The sequence below is a fragment of the Mytilus trossulus genome, unplaced genomic scaffold (genome assembly GCF_036588685.1).
Source record: "Mytilus trossulus isolate FHL-02 unplaced genomic scaffold, PNRI_Mtr1.1.1.hap1 h1tg000024l__unscaffolded, whole genome shotgun sequence".
NCBI classification, from domain to species: domain Eukaryota; kingdom Metazoa; phylum Mollusca; class Bivalvia; order Mytilida; family Mytilidae; genus Mytilus; species Mytilus trossulus.
This window is the reverse complement of record NW_026963290.1, coordinates 1102556-1124615: the sequence shown is the minus strand read 5'-3', so window position 1 is coordinate 1124615 and position 22060 is coordinate 1102556. Positions and strand designations below refer to the sequence as shown.

At 32.5% G+C, this 22060-nt stretch overlaps 1 protein-coding gene across 2 annotated transcripts in view; it reads right to left on the bottom strand.

Moving 5' to 3' along the window:
• Window positions 1–14008, bottom strand: part of LOC134699062 (TPR repeat-containing protein DDB_G0287407-like) — an 89364-nt gene extending 75356 nt beyond the window's left edge. Inside the window, exons 1-2 of one of the 2 annotated variants that reach the window (XM_063560749.1) lie at window positions 13848–14008; window positions 12878–12988 (exon numbers count right to left, since the gene is read on the bottom strand). In XM_063560749.1, the coding sequence (XP_063416819.1) occupies window positions 12878–12988; window positions 13848–13985 (249 nt within the window). In that variant the 5' untranslated portion in view covers window positions 13986–14008. The remainder of the gene's footprint in view (window positions 1–12877; window positions 12989–13847) is intronic. The other variant, XM_063560748.1, reaches the window with a different exon arrangement.
• Between the last annotated feature and the right edge of the window lie 8052 nt (window positions 14009–22060).

The following is a 22060-nucleotide window of genomic DNA, read 5'->3' as shown; positions in this document are numbered from 1 at the left end:
AGAACACTTTCATCTCTTCAAATAATCTGAAATACAAGATAAAATATTCAAAATGTTGTTTAATTTTTATAAACATAAGCCTTTTTTCTTTTTTTTCTTTTTTTTTCTCATTTGATAATAGAAATTTAAGCAATTACATTTAGGTCTTTTTTGCTTGGATCTCCATTTTACACCCGAACATTTGGTTAAGGGCGTTCATATATATATTTGATTCAAATGAAATTACCATTTTTAAAGAAGAACAATACACAATCAAAACTAAATTGGTCATAAACAATTGAAAGGTCTTTCCTGTTTCCTTTTTGTTAAATTTACACTTATATAGAATCGGAAGTCTTCAAAACACCGAAATCATTGAAATTGTTGAAATTATTGGTTGTTAAGGACTTATATGTCATTGATAGGGACAAAAATTTCATTTCCAGTATTAAAAAGTAAAATCACAAAAAAAATTCATTTTTAAATTATTCATTGGCTTCTAAGTTCAGAAATCTGTAACATGGCCGCGTACGAAGAGTGTTGTTTGTGTCATTAGTATCTGACATGTTGAAAATTGATTATAATGGATAAGAATACTTTTTGATCTACAACTACGGCTGTTTTTTAGATCCACAAATCATTAGGCAAGGCTATCATGTACACGTATGTTCATATTTACATCTATATACATAAATTAGTCTTCATGGCAGAATTAAAGATGCATATTTAGACGAGAACATGTTAATAAAATACTTATAGAAATATATATATATATACATATATATATTATATGGCTTTCCAAATACCGTTTCGATCCCTAACATCACTGAAGAGACATATATTGTCGTAATCTAGATCTGGTGTACAAAAAAAAATATTGACACCTTGCGTTTGTGGCATAACATCTTGGTCGCAAGTTCATTGTTTTCAGTTTAGTATTAAATTTATATTAAGATCCATTTTTTTTCATCTCCTGATCTATTTCATTTGGCAATCGCCAATGGCAGTCATCAGGGTTGACGAACATCAGTTGTTCGACCTATTAGTCAAATGCGTTTTGTTAAAATATACTTTTTCACTTTTTTTGTCTTTTGGAAAATGTTGTTTGTGCAGGATTTAGACCCTTCTACAACGAAATTTGTTTTACATGCACACATATAAAAATTGCGGTTTTTATCCAACGCAGTCATAGGTTTGAACGTAGTTTTCAATTTAGACTCGTTTATATATAGAACGTAGTTTTCAATTTAGATTTGTTTATATATATATATATATATAAACGAGTCTCAATTGAAAACTACGTTCAAACCTATGACTGCGTTGGATAAAAACCGCAATTTTTATACGTGTGCATGTCAAACAAATTTCGTTGTAGAAGGGTCTAAAAACAGCACAAACAACATTTTCCAAAAGACTAAAAGAGTGAAAAAGTATATTTAAACAAAACGCATTTGACTAACAGGTCGAACAACTGATGTTCTTTAACCCTGCTGACTGCCATTGGCGATTGCCAAATAAAATTGATCACAGGTTGTAACAAAATGGATCTTATTATAAATTTAATACGTCAGAGAAAAAAAAATTGTTAACTTGTGGACAGGATGTTGTGCCACAAACATTCGGTGTCAATATTTCTTTAGTACACCATATCCAGATTTCGACAATAAATGTCTCTTCAGTGATGTTAGGGATCGAAACGGTATTTGGAAGGCCATATAAAAAGCACCCTCATTTTTAGAGAAAGTACCCTCATTTTTAGATTAACTCTTGAATTTTAAGAGTCAATATATAGGATGAACGGATCATATATATATATATATACAACTCGTCTAAACATCAACCCAACAATGTTAGATCTGTAAATTTGCTTTTGCAAATTTTTGGTTCTTCCCTCGCCGGGATTCGAACCCATGCTACTGTGATATCGTGACATCGAATCGCCATCCTGGATCGGTAAGGACATTTTTTATTATTTAGATTTTTTTGTTTGAGGACTGCCCTCAATGCAGTTATTACATCTCAACTGTCACATCCTTTGGAAATCTAAAGTTGTGCCATTTCACATCGTAAATAACTATTTTTATTTTTGGCATATTTCTGTAGTCTTTGCGGTGTGTTTGGAAATTTTAAAATTGTTCCAGCGTTCGCTTAAATTGTATAAATCAAGATTTTGATAGTCTCAATTTGAATTGACACGATTCATTTGACATCGTGCTATTATTGAAGAAGGATATCTGTTATCCGAAATATCTAATATTTGTATATTTTATAGTTATTTTATGGTGATGTTGTACCCTTTTTGACTTGTTATATATTATATTTTGTAGTGTACAGAATCATATTACATGATCCATCGCCCTGTAAGATTGATCGTTGACTATTTATTCAGTCATTATATATATATATATATATATAACTCGTCTAAACATTAACCAAACAATGTTAGCTCTGTAAATTTGCTTTCGCAAATTTTTGGTTCTTCCCTCGCCGGGATTCGAACCCATGCTACTGTGATATCGTGACATCGAATCGCCTGCACTGCAACCGTCCCGCCAGACCACACGACCACTTGGCTCTACAATAATAAAGCTTTCAGTGGCCGTGTGTTACCTTTTCTCGTCAGTTTTAATCTAGCGCTGTTCTACAGTACAAGATATATAAGGCATGGAGATGTTATTGTTACAGATCAGCTCAATTATCTATAGTAAAGGATCCTACAAATTAATGTAAGATACAGTCACAGAAAATAATTATATTTATTAGTACGTCTGAGTCAGTGACAACCCTACAACATATTTATCCATCGGATCGCCATCAATGATGGTGATACATGGCTGTGTACATAATGTATTTACAACTCGTTTAAACATCAACCCAACAATGTTAGATCTGTAAATTTGCTTTCGCAAATGTTTGGTTCTTCCCTCGCCGGGATTCGAACCCATGCTACTGTGATATCGTGACACCAAATCGCCTACACTGCAGCTGTCCCGCTAGACCACACGAACACCTGCACTCTACAATAATTAAGCTTTCAGTGGCCGTGTGTTACCTTTCCTCGTCAGTTGTAATCTAGGGGCGTCCTACAGAACATGACATATAAGGCATGGAGATGTTATTGTTACAGATCAGCTCAATTATTTATAGTAAAGGATCCTACAAATTAATGTAAATTACTGTCGCAAATGTTAGGTTCTTCCCTCGCCAGGATTCGAACCCATGCTACTGTGATATCGTGACACCAAATCGCCTGCTATATATATATACCTTCTGATCATTTTTATATAGTGAGCACTATCAGCTGAACTTCCAATAAAGTGAAGAAATATAAATGTGTCTTTCTCAGAATCTTCAATCTGTTTCGCCCAGTTAGCTACAAGCGCTGACTTGCCACAACCTAACAAAATATTGCCAAAAAATATCATTAGTTATTAGTTGTTAATTTCTGTGTCATTTAGTCTCTTGTGAAGAGTTGTCTAATCATAACACATTTTCTTATTTTCATATATAGCATACAAGAGTTTGAACAAGGTGCTATGATATGTAAAGAAATAAGCGTCTTTTCTCAATAATACGTTTTTTTAACCGGTATCTAACTTGTTGTTATTTTTGTTGTAGTCCACAATGTAAAAGTCGGTTATCTCGTGGTAGCGTGTTTGACCGCCTCTGGCCAATCAGGTTATACGTGTTTTTTTTTAATAAATGGTGTATTAGAATTGAGAATGGAAAATGGAAATGTATCAAAGCTATTAAGACACTTCAACCCGACTAAAGAGCAGACAACAGCCGAAGGCCACCAATTGCACATTACAAATAAAGGCAACAGTAGTATACCGCTGTTCAAAACCCACAAATCCATGGACAAAAAACGAAACCGGGGTAACAAACTTAAACCGAAGGAAACGGATTAAATATAAGAGGAGAACAACGACACAACACCGAAACGCAACACACTCAGAAACGGACCAAGCAACAGACAAAACACCACGAGAATAACAAATATAACATCAAAACCAAATACATGAATTTGGGATAGACAAGTACCGTGCCACGTCTTATCTCAATATCTCAAAAATAAGAGAAAACAGTAACAACTCAACGTTAAAATGTAACACATACAGAAACGAACAATATTATAACAATGGCCATCTTCCTGACTTGGTACAGGACACTTTTAAAGGGGAATAAAAGTGGTGGGTTGAACCTGGTTTTATGGCATGCCAAACCTCGCACTGTAATGGCAAAGTTAAATATATAACATTGAAATGACAACATAATATTACAGGACTACAATACAAATAAATAGGAGAACATATTAGACAAAGAAAAACATGATTAATAGATAACAAAAAGCATCAGGTTTAAACTTCAAGAAGCCAAAAATGCGTCTTGTCCACACAAGACTCACCAGTGACGCCCAGATATAAAAGATCGAAAGTGAAAAAAAGTACAAAGTTGTACAGCACCGAAGAGTAAAAGTTAAAAAAGTTTTGCCAAATACGGCATTGTTTGTATGCCTGGGATAAGAACAATCTTATTATATAGAACAATTCTTACTATTGCAAACAGTAAATTTTATCAAATGAATATGAAAGAGATGTACATAATGAAACTACTAAAGTGTTAACTAGTTACAGAAAACTAAACCCGAAAACACAACGCCCAGATATAAAAGATCGAAAGTGAAAAAAGTACAAAGTTGTACAGCACTAAAGATCAAAAGTTGAAAAGGTTTTGCCAAGTACGGCATTGTTTTATGCCCGGGATAAGAACACCATTATTATATAGAACGATTCATGCTATTGCAAACGGTAAATTTTAACAAATGAATATGAAAGAGACGTACATAATGAAACTAATAAAGTATTAACTAATTACAGAAAACTAAACCCGAAAACACAACGCCCAGATATGAAAGATCGAAAGTGAAAAAAAGTACAAAGTTGTACAGCACTGAAGATCAAAAGTTGAAAAGGTTTTGCCAAGTACGGCATTGTTTTATGCCCGGAATAAGAACACCATTATTATATAGAACGATTCATGCTATTGCAAACGGTAAATTTTAACAAATGAATATGACAGATATATACATAAAAAAACCTGAAGTATTTACTTATTACAGAATACCGAATACATGATGCCAAGTTCAATACAGCATAGACACACCCGAATCAGTCCAGGCGTCAACGCAATTAAAAAAAATGACGTCACATACGATGGCGAAAAGGTACCAACGTTATGCCACATTTGAATTTATGAAATTTAGAAACAGCATGACGTCACACATGAAAAACTATAATTCAAAATGAGATAGAATTAGGATTGCTTTAAGATTATATTAGAACTAAATACTGATAATTCATTAAAACAAAATGCATATTGCAATACTTATTAATAGCAATTAACTGTAATATATATATATGTCCAGTTTGTTATGAATCCAACTTCAAACGTAATTAATCGTACAAAATTAAATATAATTAATAAAGGCTGTGATTAATTTTTTTATCCGTAACACCGAAATATAATAAAAAGACGTCAACACATTTGACAAAATCCGATGAGAATTACAAATATAACATTAAACATGTAAACTAAATACATGAATTTGGGATAAACAAGTACAGAAACACGTCTTATAGTAATACGAATTCACATTCAGCAAAACAGTCACAATCGGGAATAAGTCACGTTTGGTAATTAAAAGATAAGACGACATAATGACAAACCACATCTTACCATGTGGTAAAAATGTCCTTATCTAGTTTGGTTAAAGAGACATCATATGGATCCACCAATTCGTGATGGTGTCCATAAAATTTACGGAGTGTCAATTTTAATCTGTCCTCCGCATAACTTTGTTGGAGCAGTTTCTGCGTAAGGAGCACACTCCTGTATATGAAGTCCGTATAGTGTAAACAAGCACGTGAATAACGTATCAATTGTGATGTAAACATAACCAGTCAAAGCCGAGTTCAAATTAGTATTTTATTAACATGTTCTGGTCTAAATATGCATGTTAAATTCTGCCATGAAGACTAATATGAGGCAGGTATTACCTGTAAATGGAGACAAAGTCTGTAAATAAAGCAGTCGGTTTTGATTATATTCCTGCGTAAAGTTTACGCAAAAGCATATGTATAGACCTGTTATTTAAACTTATTTCATTCTGCTTTCAAAATGGTAAAGTGCCTGATTTATGGTTAAATGGAATTATTAATCCTATTCCAAAAAATGATAGTGGTTGTAAATTCGATCCTATGTCATATAGAGGTATAACTATTTTATCTATCCCATGTAAAATTTTTGCTGACATTTTAAATAAGCGTTTGAATAAATGGCTTAATGAAAATGAAATTTTATGTGATGAACAGAACGGTTTTCGAAAAGGTAGAAACTGTACAGATCATGTTTATGTATTAGATAATATTGTTAAAAGTAGAAAAAATGCAAAAAAGGATACATTTGTATGTTTTGTTGACGCAAAGAAAGCATTTGATACCGTTGATAGAGACTGTCTAATTTTTAAATTGAAAAAAGTTGGTATTAGCGGTATATTTTTAAATTGTATTACTTCTTTATACAGTAATGTTAATTGTGCAGTGAGAGTAAATAACTTTATGACATCCTTTTTTCCAGTTGCTCTTGGTGTAAAACAAGGCTGTGTTTTATCGCCGACTTTATTTTCTATCTATGTAAATGATTTAGTCTCAGATATTAGAGAAGCAAATTGTGGTATTCAAATAGATGACATTATGGTCTCTATGTTATTATATGCTGATGATATTGCATTGATTGCACCTGATGCAGAGAAACTGCAAAAGCAGTTGGACATTTTAAATAAGTGGTGTGAAAAGTGGAGATTAACTCTAAATGAAAACAAAACCAAAATTGTTCATTTTAGAAATAAATCTGTACTAAGAAGTAATTCTCAGTTCAAATGTGGCGAACTTTGTCTTGAATATGCAGCTTGTTATAAATATCTTGGTGTACTTTTGAATGAATTTTCAGATTATTCTATAATTGCCAAAGAATTGTATAAATCAGCTAATAGAGCTCTTGGTGTTATTAAAGCAAAATTTTGTAAAAACTGGTGGTATGAGTTTTGATGTATTTACTAAATTATATGACACTTTAGTCAAACCCATTTTTACATATGCTTCCGGTGTATGGGGCATTAATATACATAATTGTATAAATAATTTGCAAAACAATGCTTGTAAATTTTTCTTAGGCTTAAGCAAAAGAAGCAGCAACTTAGCTGCTAGAGGTGATATGGGTTTTTTATCAGGCGATGCACTACTGAAAGTTGAAGTTTTTAAACTTTGGAATCGTCTAAAATGTGACAATACTAGTAATATATGTAAAAAGGTTCATACCTGGGCGATTAGAAGAAAATTGTCATGGGATTATAGAGTTTTACAGTTAGCTCGTAAATATAGTTTGATTATAAATGTAGAAGATGAAATTAATATGAGTAATGTATGGGACTCTATACAAGTTTTTGAAAAAGAATATTGGCACCATGAAGTATGGAATGATAAAAATAATGTCAATGGTAATAAATTAAGATTTTATAGATTGTTTAAAACTTGTATTGGTACGGAGCCTTATGTAAAGGTAGTTAATAATAGATGCCACCGACGTATTTTGTCACTATTCAGAGCTGGTTCGTTACAACTTAAAGTTGAAACAGGTCGATATGCTAGACCACCAGAACCTCTACAAGACCGTTTATGTATTTTTTGTGATAGTAGCCAAATTGAAGATGAAAAACACTTTCTTTTTAATTGTTGTTTTTACTCTGATATCAGACATGAATTATATGCCAAAGCCTGTCTTTTAAATGTTGATTTTGAGAATTTATGTGATGTTGAAAAACTTCGTTATCTTATGTGTAATGAGAATATGGTTCCTCTTTTAGCTAGTTCCCTTTATCATATGTTTTATCGACGAAAACATGTCATCTAGAAATTATATATGTTTTGTTATTTTTAATCTTTTTTTTAATTTACGAAATACATTTTAAATGTATCAAAGCTGTCCTTTTATGTATGTATTAGATGTTTGTTTTAATGATAGTGTCTCATAAGTCGTTTTCGGCTGGCATCCTTTTACATAAATGTTGGGTTCTTATGACTTTATGTGTATATATATATATTGATATTGTAATGGATGGTGACACTTTAATAAAATAAATCTTATCTTAAAATCTTATCTTATGTATGAATATTTTTTTGTAACTTAGGTATTTGTTAAAAAAAGAAACGAAAATACCGTAACGTTTCCGATTTTGGTTCTGTTGTTAGGGATTTTAGTTGTGACGTTATTTAAGCTATGAAGTCATATGCAATGTAGACAAAAAAAACGTTATCATCAGGTAACGATTTTTTCATATCAAGGAATTATAATAATGAAATTGATATTGCGTTCATTGGAAAAGATGAAAAAGAGAAAAGATATTTTCTAAATCTTTCCTTTGCCAACAAAGGTCTCGACGGCGTCAACCTTGGCAATATCCTTCATCATAAATTAGTTCAATCGAAAATACCTCCTTATTTTAAAGACCAGTCTGTACCAATAATTTCTTATACCTATACCAAACCTATTGCAACTAAAATTTTCAATTACAAACGCGTTTTGCAGGATCTCGATATTGACGACTTCAAGTCTAAACCTCCTGATTGCACTTGTGCTAGTTCCCAATTCACATATAATCCCGCTGGCCACGTTATTACCGGTGACCTTAACATTGTTAATAACACTTCTCTACGAAACGTGTTATCGAAAGGTCCGAAATATTGTGAGCCTAAATCCATCAATTGGAAATACAACTTTAAAATTTTGATGGATTCAGTCGAGGATTATGCCAGGCAATGGGCTAAGCGCGAGAAGGAAGACGTAGACACTCTATCCAGAATTAAGAAACTGAATGGGTCCATCAATGCCCATGCTACGTCAATTTTTAAAGACCCAAATGTTGCTAAACACCTATCCGACCTCCATGATAAATATGTTGTTGTCCCCGCAGATAAAGCCCCAAATAACATCGTTTTTGTCTGTAAAAGTCATTACATTAATTGCTTGATAAAATAATTAGGTATAGACAATTCACTTGGAAACTCAACATATACCCTCACGACACTTACCAAAGAGGAAATCCTGGATAATCATAGGTCTGTTCTTTGTTCCTTTGGTATTTCAACCAAAGATGAAGAACTGGATCTTCCATCACTGTATTGGATACCTAAACTACATAAATGTCCTTTCAAACAGCGGTATATTGCTGGGTCTTCCAAGTGCTCCACAAAACCTCTTTCTAAATTATTAACATCCATTTTATCAGCAATCAAAGACGGGCTTCAAAGTTATTGTGAAACTGCCTATTCTAGAGGTGGCGTGAATCAGATGTGGATACTTAAAAATTCCAAAGATCTTTTAGAGTACATACAATCTAACTCTCTTTCATCTTGTAACAGTATTAAAACATTTGACTTCTCTACTCTTTACACAAGTATTCCACATTCTAAACTTAAAGACAAATTAAAAGAGTTGGTATTACTTTGCTTCATTAAAAAGAATGGCCAACGTAGATACAAGTATCTTGTCTTAGGGAGGGATAAATCCTACTTTGTAAAGAATCACTCTGATTCAAACAAAAAATTCTCTGAAACCGATATTATCAAGATGCTTGATTTCTTGATTGACAACATATTTGTTACGTTTGGAGGACGTGTTTTTCAACAGACTGTCGGCATCCCAATGGGAACAAACTGTGCCCCTCTACTTGCTGACTTGTTTCTTTATTATTATGAGGCTGACTTCATGCAGGAACTTCTTAGTAAGAAAGATAAGAAGTTAGCAATATCCTTTAACTCTACTTTCCTCTATATCGATGACGTTCTTTCACTAAACAATTCAAAATTTGGTGACTATGTGGAACGCATCTATCCCATTGAATTGGAGATAAAGGATATTACAGATACAGTTAAGTCAGCTTCATATCTTGACTTTCATCTAGAAATTGACAATGAGGGTCGGTTGAAGACAAAACTTTACGACAAAAGAGATGATTTCAGCTTTCCAATTGTGAACTTTCCATTTCTAAGTAGCAAAATTCCAGCAGCACCTGCATACGGGGTATATATCTCTCAATTGATACGATATTCCCGTGCTTGCATTTCCTATCATGATTTTCTTGATAGAGGGTTACTGCTCACAAGGAAGCTATTAAATCAAGAGTTCCAAATGGTGAAGTTGAAATCATCCATTCGTAAATTTTACGGACGCCATCACGAGTTGGTTGACAGTTATGGAATAACCATTTCGCAAATGATATCGGATATGTTCCTCACGTCGTAACTACAATCCCCTTCCCTTTCATGAATTTGACCTACCGAATTAGACTATTTACCGGATTTGTAATCACATAAGCAACACGACGGGTGCCGCATGTGGAGAAGGATCTGCTTACCCTTCCGGAGCACCTGATATCACCCCTAGTTTTTGGTGGGGTTCGTGTTGTTTATTCTGTAGTTTTCTATGTTGTGTCATGTGTACTATTGTTTTTCTGTTTGTCTTTTTCATTTTTAGCCATGGCGTTGTCAGTTTGTTTTAGATTTATGAGTTTGACTGTCCCTTTGGTATCTTTCGTCCCTCTTTTTTTTTAATACTAGACTGATAAATTTATATTTCACTCAAAGTTTCATACAAATTAGACAGGAAAAAGGAAGTAAACTGTAGATTTCTGCGAGGATGCGGGAATTCAAAGCATGACATACAAAAAATGAACGATTTTGAGTTCATTAGTACAATTATTTTTATTGATTTTTCTACTGTTATTGGGGACTTCGTTCCCATAATAATTTTATACACAATTCATAGGACTTTAAAGCACTATCAAATACGAATTAATTGTTTTTTTAGAACTAAACGAGTTACCTGATTCTCTAATTATAATGAATGGTTGTGATATATTCTGAGTTCTGTAGTGTTACCTGATTCTCCAAGTATAATGAATGGTTGTGATATATTCTGAGTTCTGTATTGTTACCTGATTTTCCAAGTATATTGAATGGTTGTGAGATATTCTGATTTCTGTATTATTACCTGTTTCTCCAAGTATAATGAATGGTTGTGATATATTCTGATTTCTGTATTATTACCTGATTTTCCAAGTATAATGAATGGTTGTGATATATTCTGATTTCTGTATTATTACCTGATTTTCAAAGTATATTGAATGGTTGTGAGATATTCTGATTTCTGTATTATTACCTGATTCTCCAAGTATAATGAATGGTTGTGATATATTCTGATTTCTGTATTATTACCTGATTCTCCAAATATAATAAACGGTTGTGATATATTCTGACTTCTGTGTTTGTTGATTTCTGTAAAATAATTCTGGTTTCCAATATAAACTCGACATCTCTGTGATGCAAAAGCTGCATGTGCTTCACCTTGTTGTTCTAGTTTTGTTAGTTCACTTCCAATTGGAAATTCCTGATCAACACAGCCTTTCAAATCCTATCAAGATATAAGCATTTGGTCAATACACCAAACTGAAAAAGACCTAAAGTTATGTAACTGTTCCTTGTCTGATTTTTCTTATTATTAAATTCTCAGTATATAAGACAATTTATCTCTCTGTGTTTTGTACCCACATTAAGTGTTATTACCATCCAAATTTTTGACCAATCATGCAAGCAGATAACCCAGTTCATCATAGTTGAGTAACACATTTAAGATAATTACCTGCTTGATCAGTTCAGACACTTCATCAGCTTTATTAAACTTCTTTACACTGATTTTGGAATTCTTTTGTATCAATGATTTCAGATATTCCTGTTGTTTTTTATGCCATTCAGATTCACTAACTAGACACTACAAGTATCACAGATATATGTTACAACTTCGAAAGTTTTAAACCTTTGTAAAGGTTTTAACTGTTAGTACTTAGTGGTTATACAATAGTCATACAGTTCAAAGTCCGAAGGCATAACTGTTACATGTAATGGTGCGATGATACTGTTACAGCCGTGCATTATAATTATTTGAACATTTGGACATTGGACAGCTGCTTGACTGAGAATAATTTAAAAACAAAAGGACAAAAACATAAAAATGATTAAGGGATTTTTCCGAAAAAGCAAACAGTGGTAAACCATAAAATATAATTACCATCTACGGACTAATAACATTAACAGTACCAATTTTCCTGCACTAGATGTGCATTTCGACAATACATGTCTCTTCAGTGATGCTCGTAGCCCAAATATTTGAAAACCAAAGCTTATATAAAAGACGAAGAGCTATAATCCAAAAGATCCAAAAAGTATAGCCAAATCCATGAAAAGAATCAGAGCTTTTAATGAGGGAGATAAGTTCCTTAATCTGTAATAATTTCTCACGTTCTGTAACAGCAAATTTTAATAACACACAAAAATCCGTATTTTCATGCCAGTACCGAAGTGCTGGCTACTGGGCTGGTGATACCCTCGAGGACTAACAGTCCACCAGCAGAGGCATCGACCCAGTGGTAGTAATAACATTAACGGTACTTATTTTCCTGCATAAGATGCGCATTTCGGTAATACATGTCTCTTCAGTGATGCTCATGGCCAAAATAGTTGAAAACCAAAGCTTATAAAAAAGATGAAGAGCTATAATTCAAAAGATCCAAAAAGTATAGCCAAATCCATGAAATATTTCTTTTTAAAACAAAACGATTGAAACAACGTTCAGATTCACATGGCCGAGAAAAATCAAATGTAAATTCTTTATCGATTATCTCTGTGATTCAGTAAAATTCTGGCAAAGTCATTTCTAGTTACAGATATAAAAAGGAAAATAAATGAAATTAACTTTTATGTTCTTGAATATGTATGTAGTGTACCTTATATAGTTCTGGTGACACCTCATCTTGTGAAGGAAGATCACGGAGATAAAAGAAACATTTGTCTTTTACATCATCTGGATTATTGAGGACTCCGTGGACAATTTCAAGCTAAAACAAAATATATTGTCAAGTTATAATGCGTAAATGATGATTACATATTTTCAGTTTTATTAGTAATTCTTGTTCATTTTGTTGTAAATTATAAAGGTCATTTCAACGGGTGATTATCTTTTATAAAATTTTATTGATAATTTACATTAAAAAATTATCAACAGAAACATTAATTAACACATCATAGATAACAGGATTAAAATTTTGTACGCCAGTCGCTCGTTTTGTTTACAAAAAACTCCCTAGTGACGCTCGTCTTAAAAAAACTCTTCAGTGACGTTCGAAAAAAATAAAGTACGATTTGACCATTGCCCCAAATACTATATGTAACGTTGTTCTTATAAACAGTATTCTTTGTTTTATACCTTCATTTATCTCATCTCGAACTTTATTGTCTGAAGCCCAACCCTTTAACGGACTTGCGTTTCATTCTGCTTACAGTGTTACAAAATTTACTGTTACATGTATTTAGAGAAGACATAAAATTCATTTTAAGCTTTAGAGTTTTGAATATTAAACATCCAAGCTGTGATGTTTTGCAACCATAATCTGTTAACATAGGAAACCATTATTATTTTTAAAAAATCAATTCATAAATAAGCTGTGCATGAATATTATTCCTTCTTGTGACTTTTATGCACTCTGAAAGAATATTTTTATCACATTTTGGACCATTTTTCCATATTTGACAAATATCTGATAATGGTGATCATTTTATCAATATCGACTTAGCTAATGACTAAATCCTAAGAATATAAGCTATTTTACAGTTCCTACACTGTATTTAAAGATGATGCTAGTTTAAAAAAAAACAATTATTGAATTTACACTTTCAAATAAGTATCTGTTAACTGACCTGTGTAACACTTGTGTTGTATCTGTAATCATCAATCCACTTCAGATTTGGATTATTCTCTATTGCATAGTCATAAGTCATATTAAGAGTTTCATCTTTGTTTTCTTCTGTCTGGCTCCACCCAAATCTATCCCCCATCAAACAGATAAAATATGGACGACATCGATCTATCTGAAATAACATTGACTTTATACATTTCTAAGATTCAATTAGAATTTCACAAACATTTTCTGTTATCAAATGTTCGGGTCAGTATATGTTGTGGTCGTTAAACATCTTTCTGTTTCTTACATTACAAAATGCATTGATGGAAGTAATATGTAGGTATGTGTTCATTAATATAGATATAGGAAGATGTCGTATGTATGAGACAACTATCCATCCAAGTCACAATTTATAAAGTTGAGCATTATAGGTCAAGGTACGGTCTTCAACACTTCAACACGGAGCCTTGGCTCACACCGAACAGCAAGCAAAAAAGGGCCCTTAAAAAAATGCTAGTGTAAAACTATTCAAACGTAAAAACCAATGGTGTAATCTATATAAAAAAACGAAAAACGAGAAACACTTATGAACCACGTCAACGAACGACAACTTATGAACACAGATTACTGACTTAGAACAGGTGCAACCAATTGAAGCGGGATTAAACGTTTTAATGTTACCTTCTCCCTTATCTGAGACATCACAACATAAAAAGACACTCTATAGAATATCAATTTGAATGGCTTAAGTCAATAAACTAGAGGCTCTCAAGAGCCTGTATCGCTCACCTGACTCTACTTGGGTTTTTGAAATCATATAAAAAAAGATAAAATTTGGCTACAAAGTAACAACACTTGGCCACCACCTCATTAGGAAAGGAACATTTATGATATGATTTATTTCATTTAATTCAGTGGTTCTCTAGAAGAAGACTTTTGTATGCATTTCCCATAGGGTCCTATGTTAAACAATGTCACCACACTGGCGGCCATCTTGGTTGTTGGATCGGCTACAAAGTAACATCACTTAGTCAGCACCTCATAACGAACATTCCTACTATGTTTGGTTTCATTCAATTCAGTGGTTCTCTAAAAGAAGTCATTTGTATGCTTTTCCCATAGGGTCCTATGTTAAACTTAGTCCCCCGCTGGCGGCCATATTGGATGATGGATCGGCTACAAAGTAACAACACTTGGTCATCACCTCATGAGGAACATTCATACTATGTTTGGTTTAACTTCATTCAGTTGTTCTCTGAAAGAAGCCATTTGTATGCATTTCCCATAGGGTCCTCTGTTAAACTAAGTCCCCCGCTGGCGACCATCTTGGATGATGGATAGGCTACAAAGTAACATCACTTGATCAGCACCTCATAAGGAACATTCATGTTATGTTTGGTCACATTCCATTTAGTGGTTCTCTAAAAGAAGACATTTGTATGTATTTCCCATTGGGTCCTATGTTAAACTAAGTCCTCCGCTGGCGGCCATCTTGGATGATGATTCTTCTACAAAGTAACAACACTTGGTCAGCACCTCATAAGGAACATTCATGCCATGTTTGGTTTCATTCCATTCAGTGTATCTCTAATATAAGTCATTTGTATACATTTCCCATAAGGTCCTACGTTTAACTAAGTCCCCCGCTGGCGGCCATCTTGGATAATGGATCGGCTACAAATCAACAACACTTGGTCAGCACATCATAAGGAACACTCACGCCATGTTTGGTTTCATTCCATTCAGTGGTTCTCTAGAAGAAGTTCAAAAAGTTAAATGTTAACAACGACGATGGACGCCGACGACGGACGACGGACGACGGAGGCCAAGTGATGAGAAAAGCTCACTTGGCCAAGTGAGCTTAAAACGCAGTAACACAAATGAACATACACTGATCGAATAAATTTGATCTATGATACAATGCAAATGCAAAGCTAATAAAAATGAAGGATACATAATAAAGGTAAAAGTATTATACCGCTGTGAAATGCTAAACAATTTCGCAAAGCATCATCTTTGAAAAATTACGTCATCTTATACATAGGTAAATCAAAATAGTTTTGTTGTTTAGTATACTTCTTTTTCTGTCTGTATATTCTACCGTTTAGGTATACCAAGAAAGTTCTTGTATATCAATAAAATTATTCTAAATAATGGTTCATGTGGGGTGAATATCAACAATAAAACTATAAAACTAATGCTCGATAAAACTGCATGTTCAAGTACAGGAGCCGTAATCGGATGTACCTTTTTAAACGACACTTAGTACATTTAAATTTTAAAATACACAAATAATGCTGACTTGCCTCTTTCGTGTTTCCATTTTTTGTTTTCATGTCTCTTGCAAAGATTTTAGTTTTTTGTTAAGGGTTTGAACTTGATTCTTACACACTCTCATCTTCCCCCTTGAAATAATAAAACTAATAACTAGCTTCTTGAATATAGAAAAAAACAAATTCTATAGTATTTCTCAATAGTTAACTTGACCCAAACACACAAGATTAAATATTGCTTCTTACATTAACGAATAAATTACATGCTCAATGAAACTATTTTTTACTGGTATCTTTTTAACATATTTTTATAAAGTTTCACATACCTCTTGTAAAAGTATACCAATTGATTACATTTGCAGATTATAGTTACCATATATTAATAGTTTATACTTGCCTCTTGTAAACATATAGCAATAGTTTAAACTTGCCGCTTGTAAACATATAGCAATAGTTTATACTTGCCTCTTGTAACCATATAGCAATAGTTTATACTTGCCTCTTGTAAACATATAGCAATAGTTTATACTTGCCTCTTGTAAACATATACCAATAGTTCATACTTGCCTCTTGTAAACATATACCAATAGTTTATACTTGCCTCTTGTAAACATATAGCAATAGTTTATACTTGCCTCTTGTAAACATATAGCAATAGTTGATACTTGCCTCTTGTAAACATATAGCAATAGTTTATACTTGCCTCTTGTAAACATAAAGCAATAGTTTATACTTGTCTCTTGTAAACATATAGCAATAGTTCATACTTGCCTCTTGTAAACATATAGCAATAGTTTATACTTGCCTCTTGTAAACATATAGCAATAGTTTATAGTTGCCTCTTGTAAACATATAGCAAAGGTTTATACTTGCCTCTTGTAAACATATAGCAATAGTTTATACTTGCCTCTTTTAAACATATAGCAATAGTTTATACTTGCCTCTTGTAAACATATAGCAATAGTTTATACTTGCCTCTTGTAAACATATAGCAATAGTTTATACTTGCCTCTTGTAAACATATAGCAATAGTTTATACTTGCCTCTTGTAAACAAATAGCAATAGTTTATACTTGCCTCTTTTAAACATATAGCAATAGTTTATACTTGCCTCTTGTAAACATATATCAATAGTTTATACTTGCCTCTTGTAAACATATAGCAATAGTTTATACTTGCCTCTTGTAAACATATAGCAATAGTTTATACTTGCCTCTTGTAAACATATAGCAATAGTTTATACTTGCCTCTTGTAAACATATAGCAATAGTTTATACTTGCCTCTTGTAAACATAAAGCAATAGTTTATACTTGCCTCTTGTAAACATATAGCAATAGTTTTGCCATCATTTGTTTGTTCAGTTGTTATACCCCATCTTAAGTCGACATAAGTAAAGAATACACCTCTGTCTACACAAAGACGATTAATCTGAAATGAAATTATGTATAAATTCATATTTCATATAATATTATAAACACTGTTATTCTACGATTTTTTTTAAATAATAAGTTGTGTGTTCACATTTTAAGTACGCCTTAGTAACAATTTCCAACACAAATCAGTATCCTATTATAACTAACGTTTAACTCTTGTTAATATTGAAGTGCCACAAAACTCTCTACTATGTGGTAAATATTTAAGTGCCAAACAAGCACAACCTTTAGATGAGTAAAATTTCAAGTTGCTTTTGATGCAAATTTTTCTGAAAAATGTACACTTGACCTTTTACTAAACATTGCATCATAGGCAAAATTTAAGGTAAATTTTCTAATACATTTCAGTGACTATTCCTTGAAATACTTCAATTTTCAGCACAAATGAAGAAAGTTTCGAACACCTATAGTGCAACCACAAATCGGAATCATACGTTTAAGGAGCAGATAATGCTTACCCTATCGGTTCACCATATATTATCTCCGAATTTTTATGTTTTTTTATTATGTGGTCATTTTTATAAATTTCCTGTTTACAAAACTTTGAATTTTTCGAAAAACTAAGGATTTTCTTATCCCAGGCATAGATTACGTTAGCCGTATTTGGCACAACTTTTTGGAATTTTAAATCGTCAATGCTCTTCAACTTTGTACTTGTTTGGCTTTATAATATTTTGATATGAACATCACTGATGATTATTATGTAGACGAAACGCGCGTCTGGCGTACTAAATTATAATCCTGAAACCTTTGATAATTTTTTACGCTCAAGCTTCAGTTTTCGGTTAAAATTTTTTTATTGCTCACTGTCTTTTCTTCTTTTTTCCCTTTTGACCTTGGTGTTGTCAGTTTTTATTGGACTTTTTATCTTTTCTCTCTTGTGGATTGATATTTTGTTTTCTGAATTGCTACGTATGTATTGTCAATTTTATAAAGTCAAAAACTCTTATATGAGTCGGCCTGTTCTTGAGTACCATATTATATATCTTTAATATCTTGATAGGCTAATATCTAATAGATGTGCTTCTTTTTATTTCAAGCATAACGTTAACTTTTTATGGCAACTACAATGGTCGGTTAATATATAAAGAACAAAAAGAAATATTAATTACAGATGAATAAGACCTTCAACATTATTCAGGTACACTTCTGATTCTAAACTAGAGGCTCTAAAGAGCCTTTGTCGCTCACCTTGGTATATGTGCATATTCAGCAAAGGAAACGGATGGATTCATGACAAAATTATGTTTTGGAGATCATGATGTTTTTTGTGAATTTGCTTCACTAAAAATTCTTGCTGCTTACAATTATCCCTATCTAAAATAAACTTGGCCCAGTAGTAACAGAGTAGAATATTTTGCAAAAATTTACAAAGTTCATGAAAATTGTTAAAAATTGACTTTAAAGGGCAATTAATCCTTAATGGGGCAATTAATCCTTAATGGGTCAATTAACCATTTTGGTCAAGTTAACTTAATTGTATGTCTTACTTTTCTGTACATTATTGCTGTTTACAGTTTATCTCTATCTATAATAATATTGAAGATAAAAACCAAAAGCTGCAAAATTTTCTCAAAATTACCAATTCAAGGGTAGCAATCCAACATCGGGATGCGTGATTGGTCTGTAAATTTCAGGGCAGATAGATCTTTACCTAATAAACAATTTTATTTCGCGTCAGATTTGCTCTTAATACTTTGGTTTCAGAGATATGAGTCAAAAACTGTAATTTACCCTGTGTACTATTTTTAGCCATGTCGGCCATCTTGGTTTGCAAGCGGGGTCATTGGACACATGTTTTAAACGGGATACCCTTATGATGATTTTGGACATGTTTGGTTAAATTTTTCTCAGTTGTTCTCACCTCTCTGAAAGCTTTTTTGATAATTACTTCCCTCTCTATAGCAAAATCCCGAAATGTGCTTGAAACAAATACTCTGATTTCCCTCTTTTTGTGAGTTTGTTTTTTGCCTCCCTTCCAACCATGCAGATCATTAGACATATCTGTTTGCTTTTCGAACTCCTGGTCAACTGGTAAATCTACAAAATAACAATTAATATTTTATACTATGGATTCATTTTTTTTTTGGTTGGATTACAATGTCCGTGGATTTTGTTGTCTCAAGTTCGACCAAAATTGAAATGTTGAACGAAGTACAATTGTTCAATGATCTTGTATGCAGACTATTGCAAAACCTCGAAATCAAATATCAACGAAGTACAATTGTTCAATAATCTTTAATGCAGACTATGGCAAAACCTCGAAATCAAATATAAACAAAGTACAATTAAAATTGTTACCAAATTAGATAAATATATTTACAATTTCTAATTTGTCGCTTGTACTGAAAAAAAGAATTGATATGCAGGTAATTGAATAGGGAACGTATGCAGGGTGTCATTCGGTTTAACGGGTGAAATGATCGTGAAAGAATATCTAACGGCGGTTAAGTATTGAGAGACGATCGTGAAAGCTCTGGTAACGGATCGTGAAAAACATTGAATGTAAATTCTAGTTTAGAATCTTTGAAAAAATTGCTTAATTTTCTAACCGCGGAACAAATCGGAACAAAAAAATTTGCCTGTCAAAATGATTTAACTTCCTCAACATAAGTGTGAAATAAGATAAAGAAAATATGCAGTACTTTGTGAAAAAACATAAAAGGCGCAATGCATGTCTATGAAATTAATTACAAATAATACGCTTTTTGTACCTATAACCTACATATTTCAATTCATCATGATATATTTGAAATTATATCTTTGGTGTATCTGATAGTACAGTAAGATTAAAGTATGTTCTTCCCTTAAAAGCATTAATTTGTATATGAAACCCTTGAATTTGTTGAATTTTCATCAAACTTGATCGTGAAAGATCAGGCAACGCGTTGTTTTGATCGTGAAAGATGATGCGTTACCAGACTTAATACTAGTCCTCAGAAATCAGTATTTTCTTTACCATTTGATACACTGCAACTGGTTGAAGCTTGTAACTTTTTTGATAATAATGAACATTTGTTTTCTATTCAACACTTTACCCCGAAAGATAAAAACACCCAACTTAATACGTGTCTAAATAAGTGTGAAAGGTTTAGCTCTGAGAATCGGTCAAGTGCAATTCAGGCAGACCGACACTATTTAGCCAATAATATGGATATGAAACATTTAAACCAAAATGATATCCATCAAACAAAAAATTACAGCCAAACAACATCTTTCATGACTAATTTGTGATTGAACGATATCCAAACTTTTGTGCAACATTACTTTCTTAAGTTCTTTATATACCACACAGATGTGGATTGATTCAACTATATACTACAGACTATAGAATACCAGAGTGCAAATGCTGTAGTGTCTCGTCTACTTTACTTATGGTAGTATATTTGTTGAACGTCTATTATATCAAGGGTTTTACTAGAAGTGTCAAATGCGCGTAAGATTGTCAATGGTTTATAAAAAGAGTTCAAGGTCAGATGAACCATGCCATACAGATCTCTACAAATATCCCGTACGCTAAATAAATTTGTTCCGATCCTTACAGTGCCTTAGAAACTGACAAATGTAAAAGTTATGTTTGGCCATTCAAATTGGAATATAAGTTTAAAAGTATATGAACCCTGACCGACAACCAGACATAGACATCTTACTGTCATTTAATATATCAAATAAAATTGACGTCATCATGGTCAGATATGAAACAGGCAGACACACATGTACAGTGTTCACCATACACGAAATACCTAGGCGCTATAGCATACAGGTATATATCCAAAAGGCTAAACAACATAAAACGAACATTGCCGCATGATAATGAGTTTAATGTTAGTTGAAACCTTGCAGAAGTCGAAAATAGACATCTTACAATCTTTTCTGATCTGAAAGGTTTTAAAAGAGAAACGAAAGATACCAGAGTAACAGTCTAACTCATATAAATCGAAAATAAACTGATAACGCCATGGCTAAAAATGAAAAGGACAAACAGACAAACAATAGTACATATGACTCAACATAGAAAACTAAAGAATAAACAACACAAACCCCATCAAAACTTAGGGGTGATTTCAGGTGATACGGAAGGGTATTAACTTGATAAGTGTTATTCTAAATACTCACTTTTGTCGTCAACTAGATCTTTAAATATACTCTGATTGCTAGTAAGAATATTCGTCAACATTTTTTCTAAACTAGATCTTTTGGTAGTGACGTCAGTCTGTATATTCAAAATTCATAGAATTGATTTTTATAAAAGAGGTAATTACCAAACTGATTGAATTTTCATTAAATTATACCAACATAATTGGTTTATTATTTATATTGTAGAATTTCGAGATTATCAAAAAGATTCAAAATCTTTTACTAAAAGAGTCAACTCATTTACTAAAAGAGTCAAACAATTTACTAAAAGAGTCAAACAATTTACTAAAAGAGTCAAAACATTCACTAAATTTTATCATCAGTACAATGACATCATTCGTTAATATATTTCAACAGGCGGATATCTTGCACAATAAGGTATTTC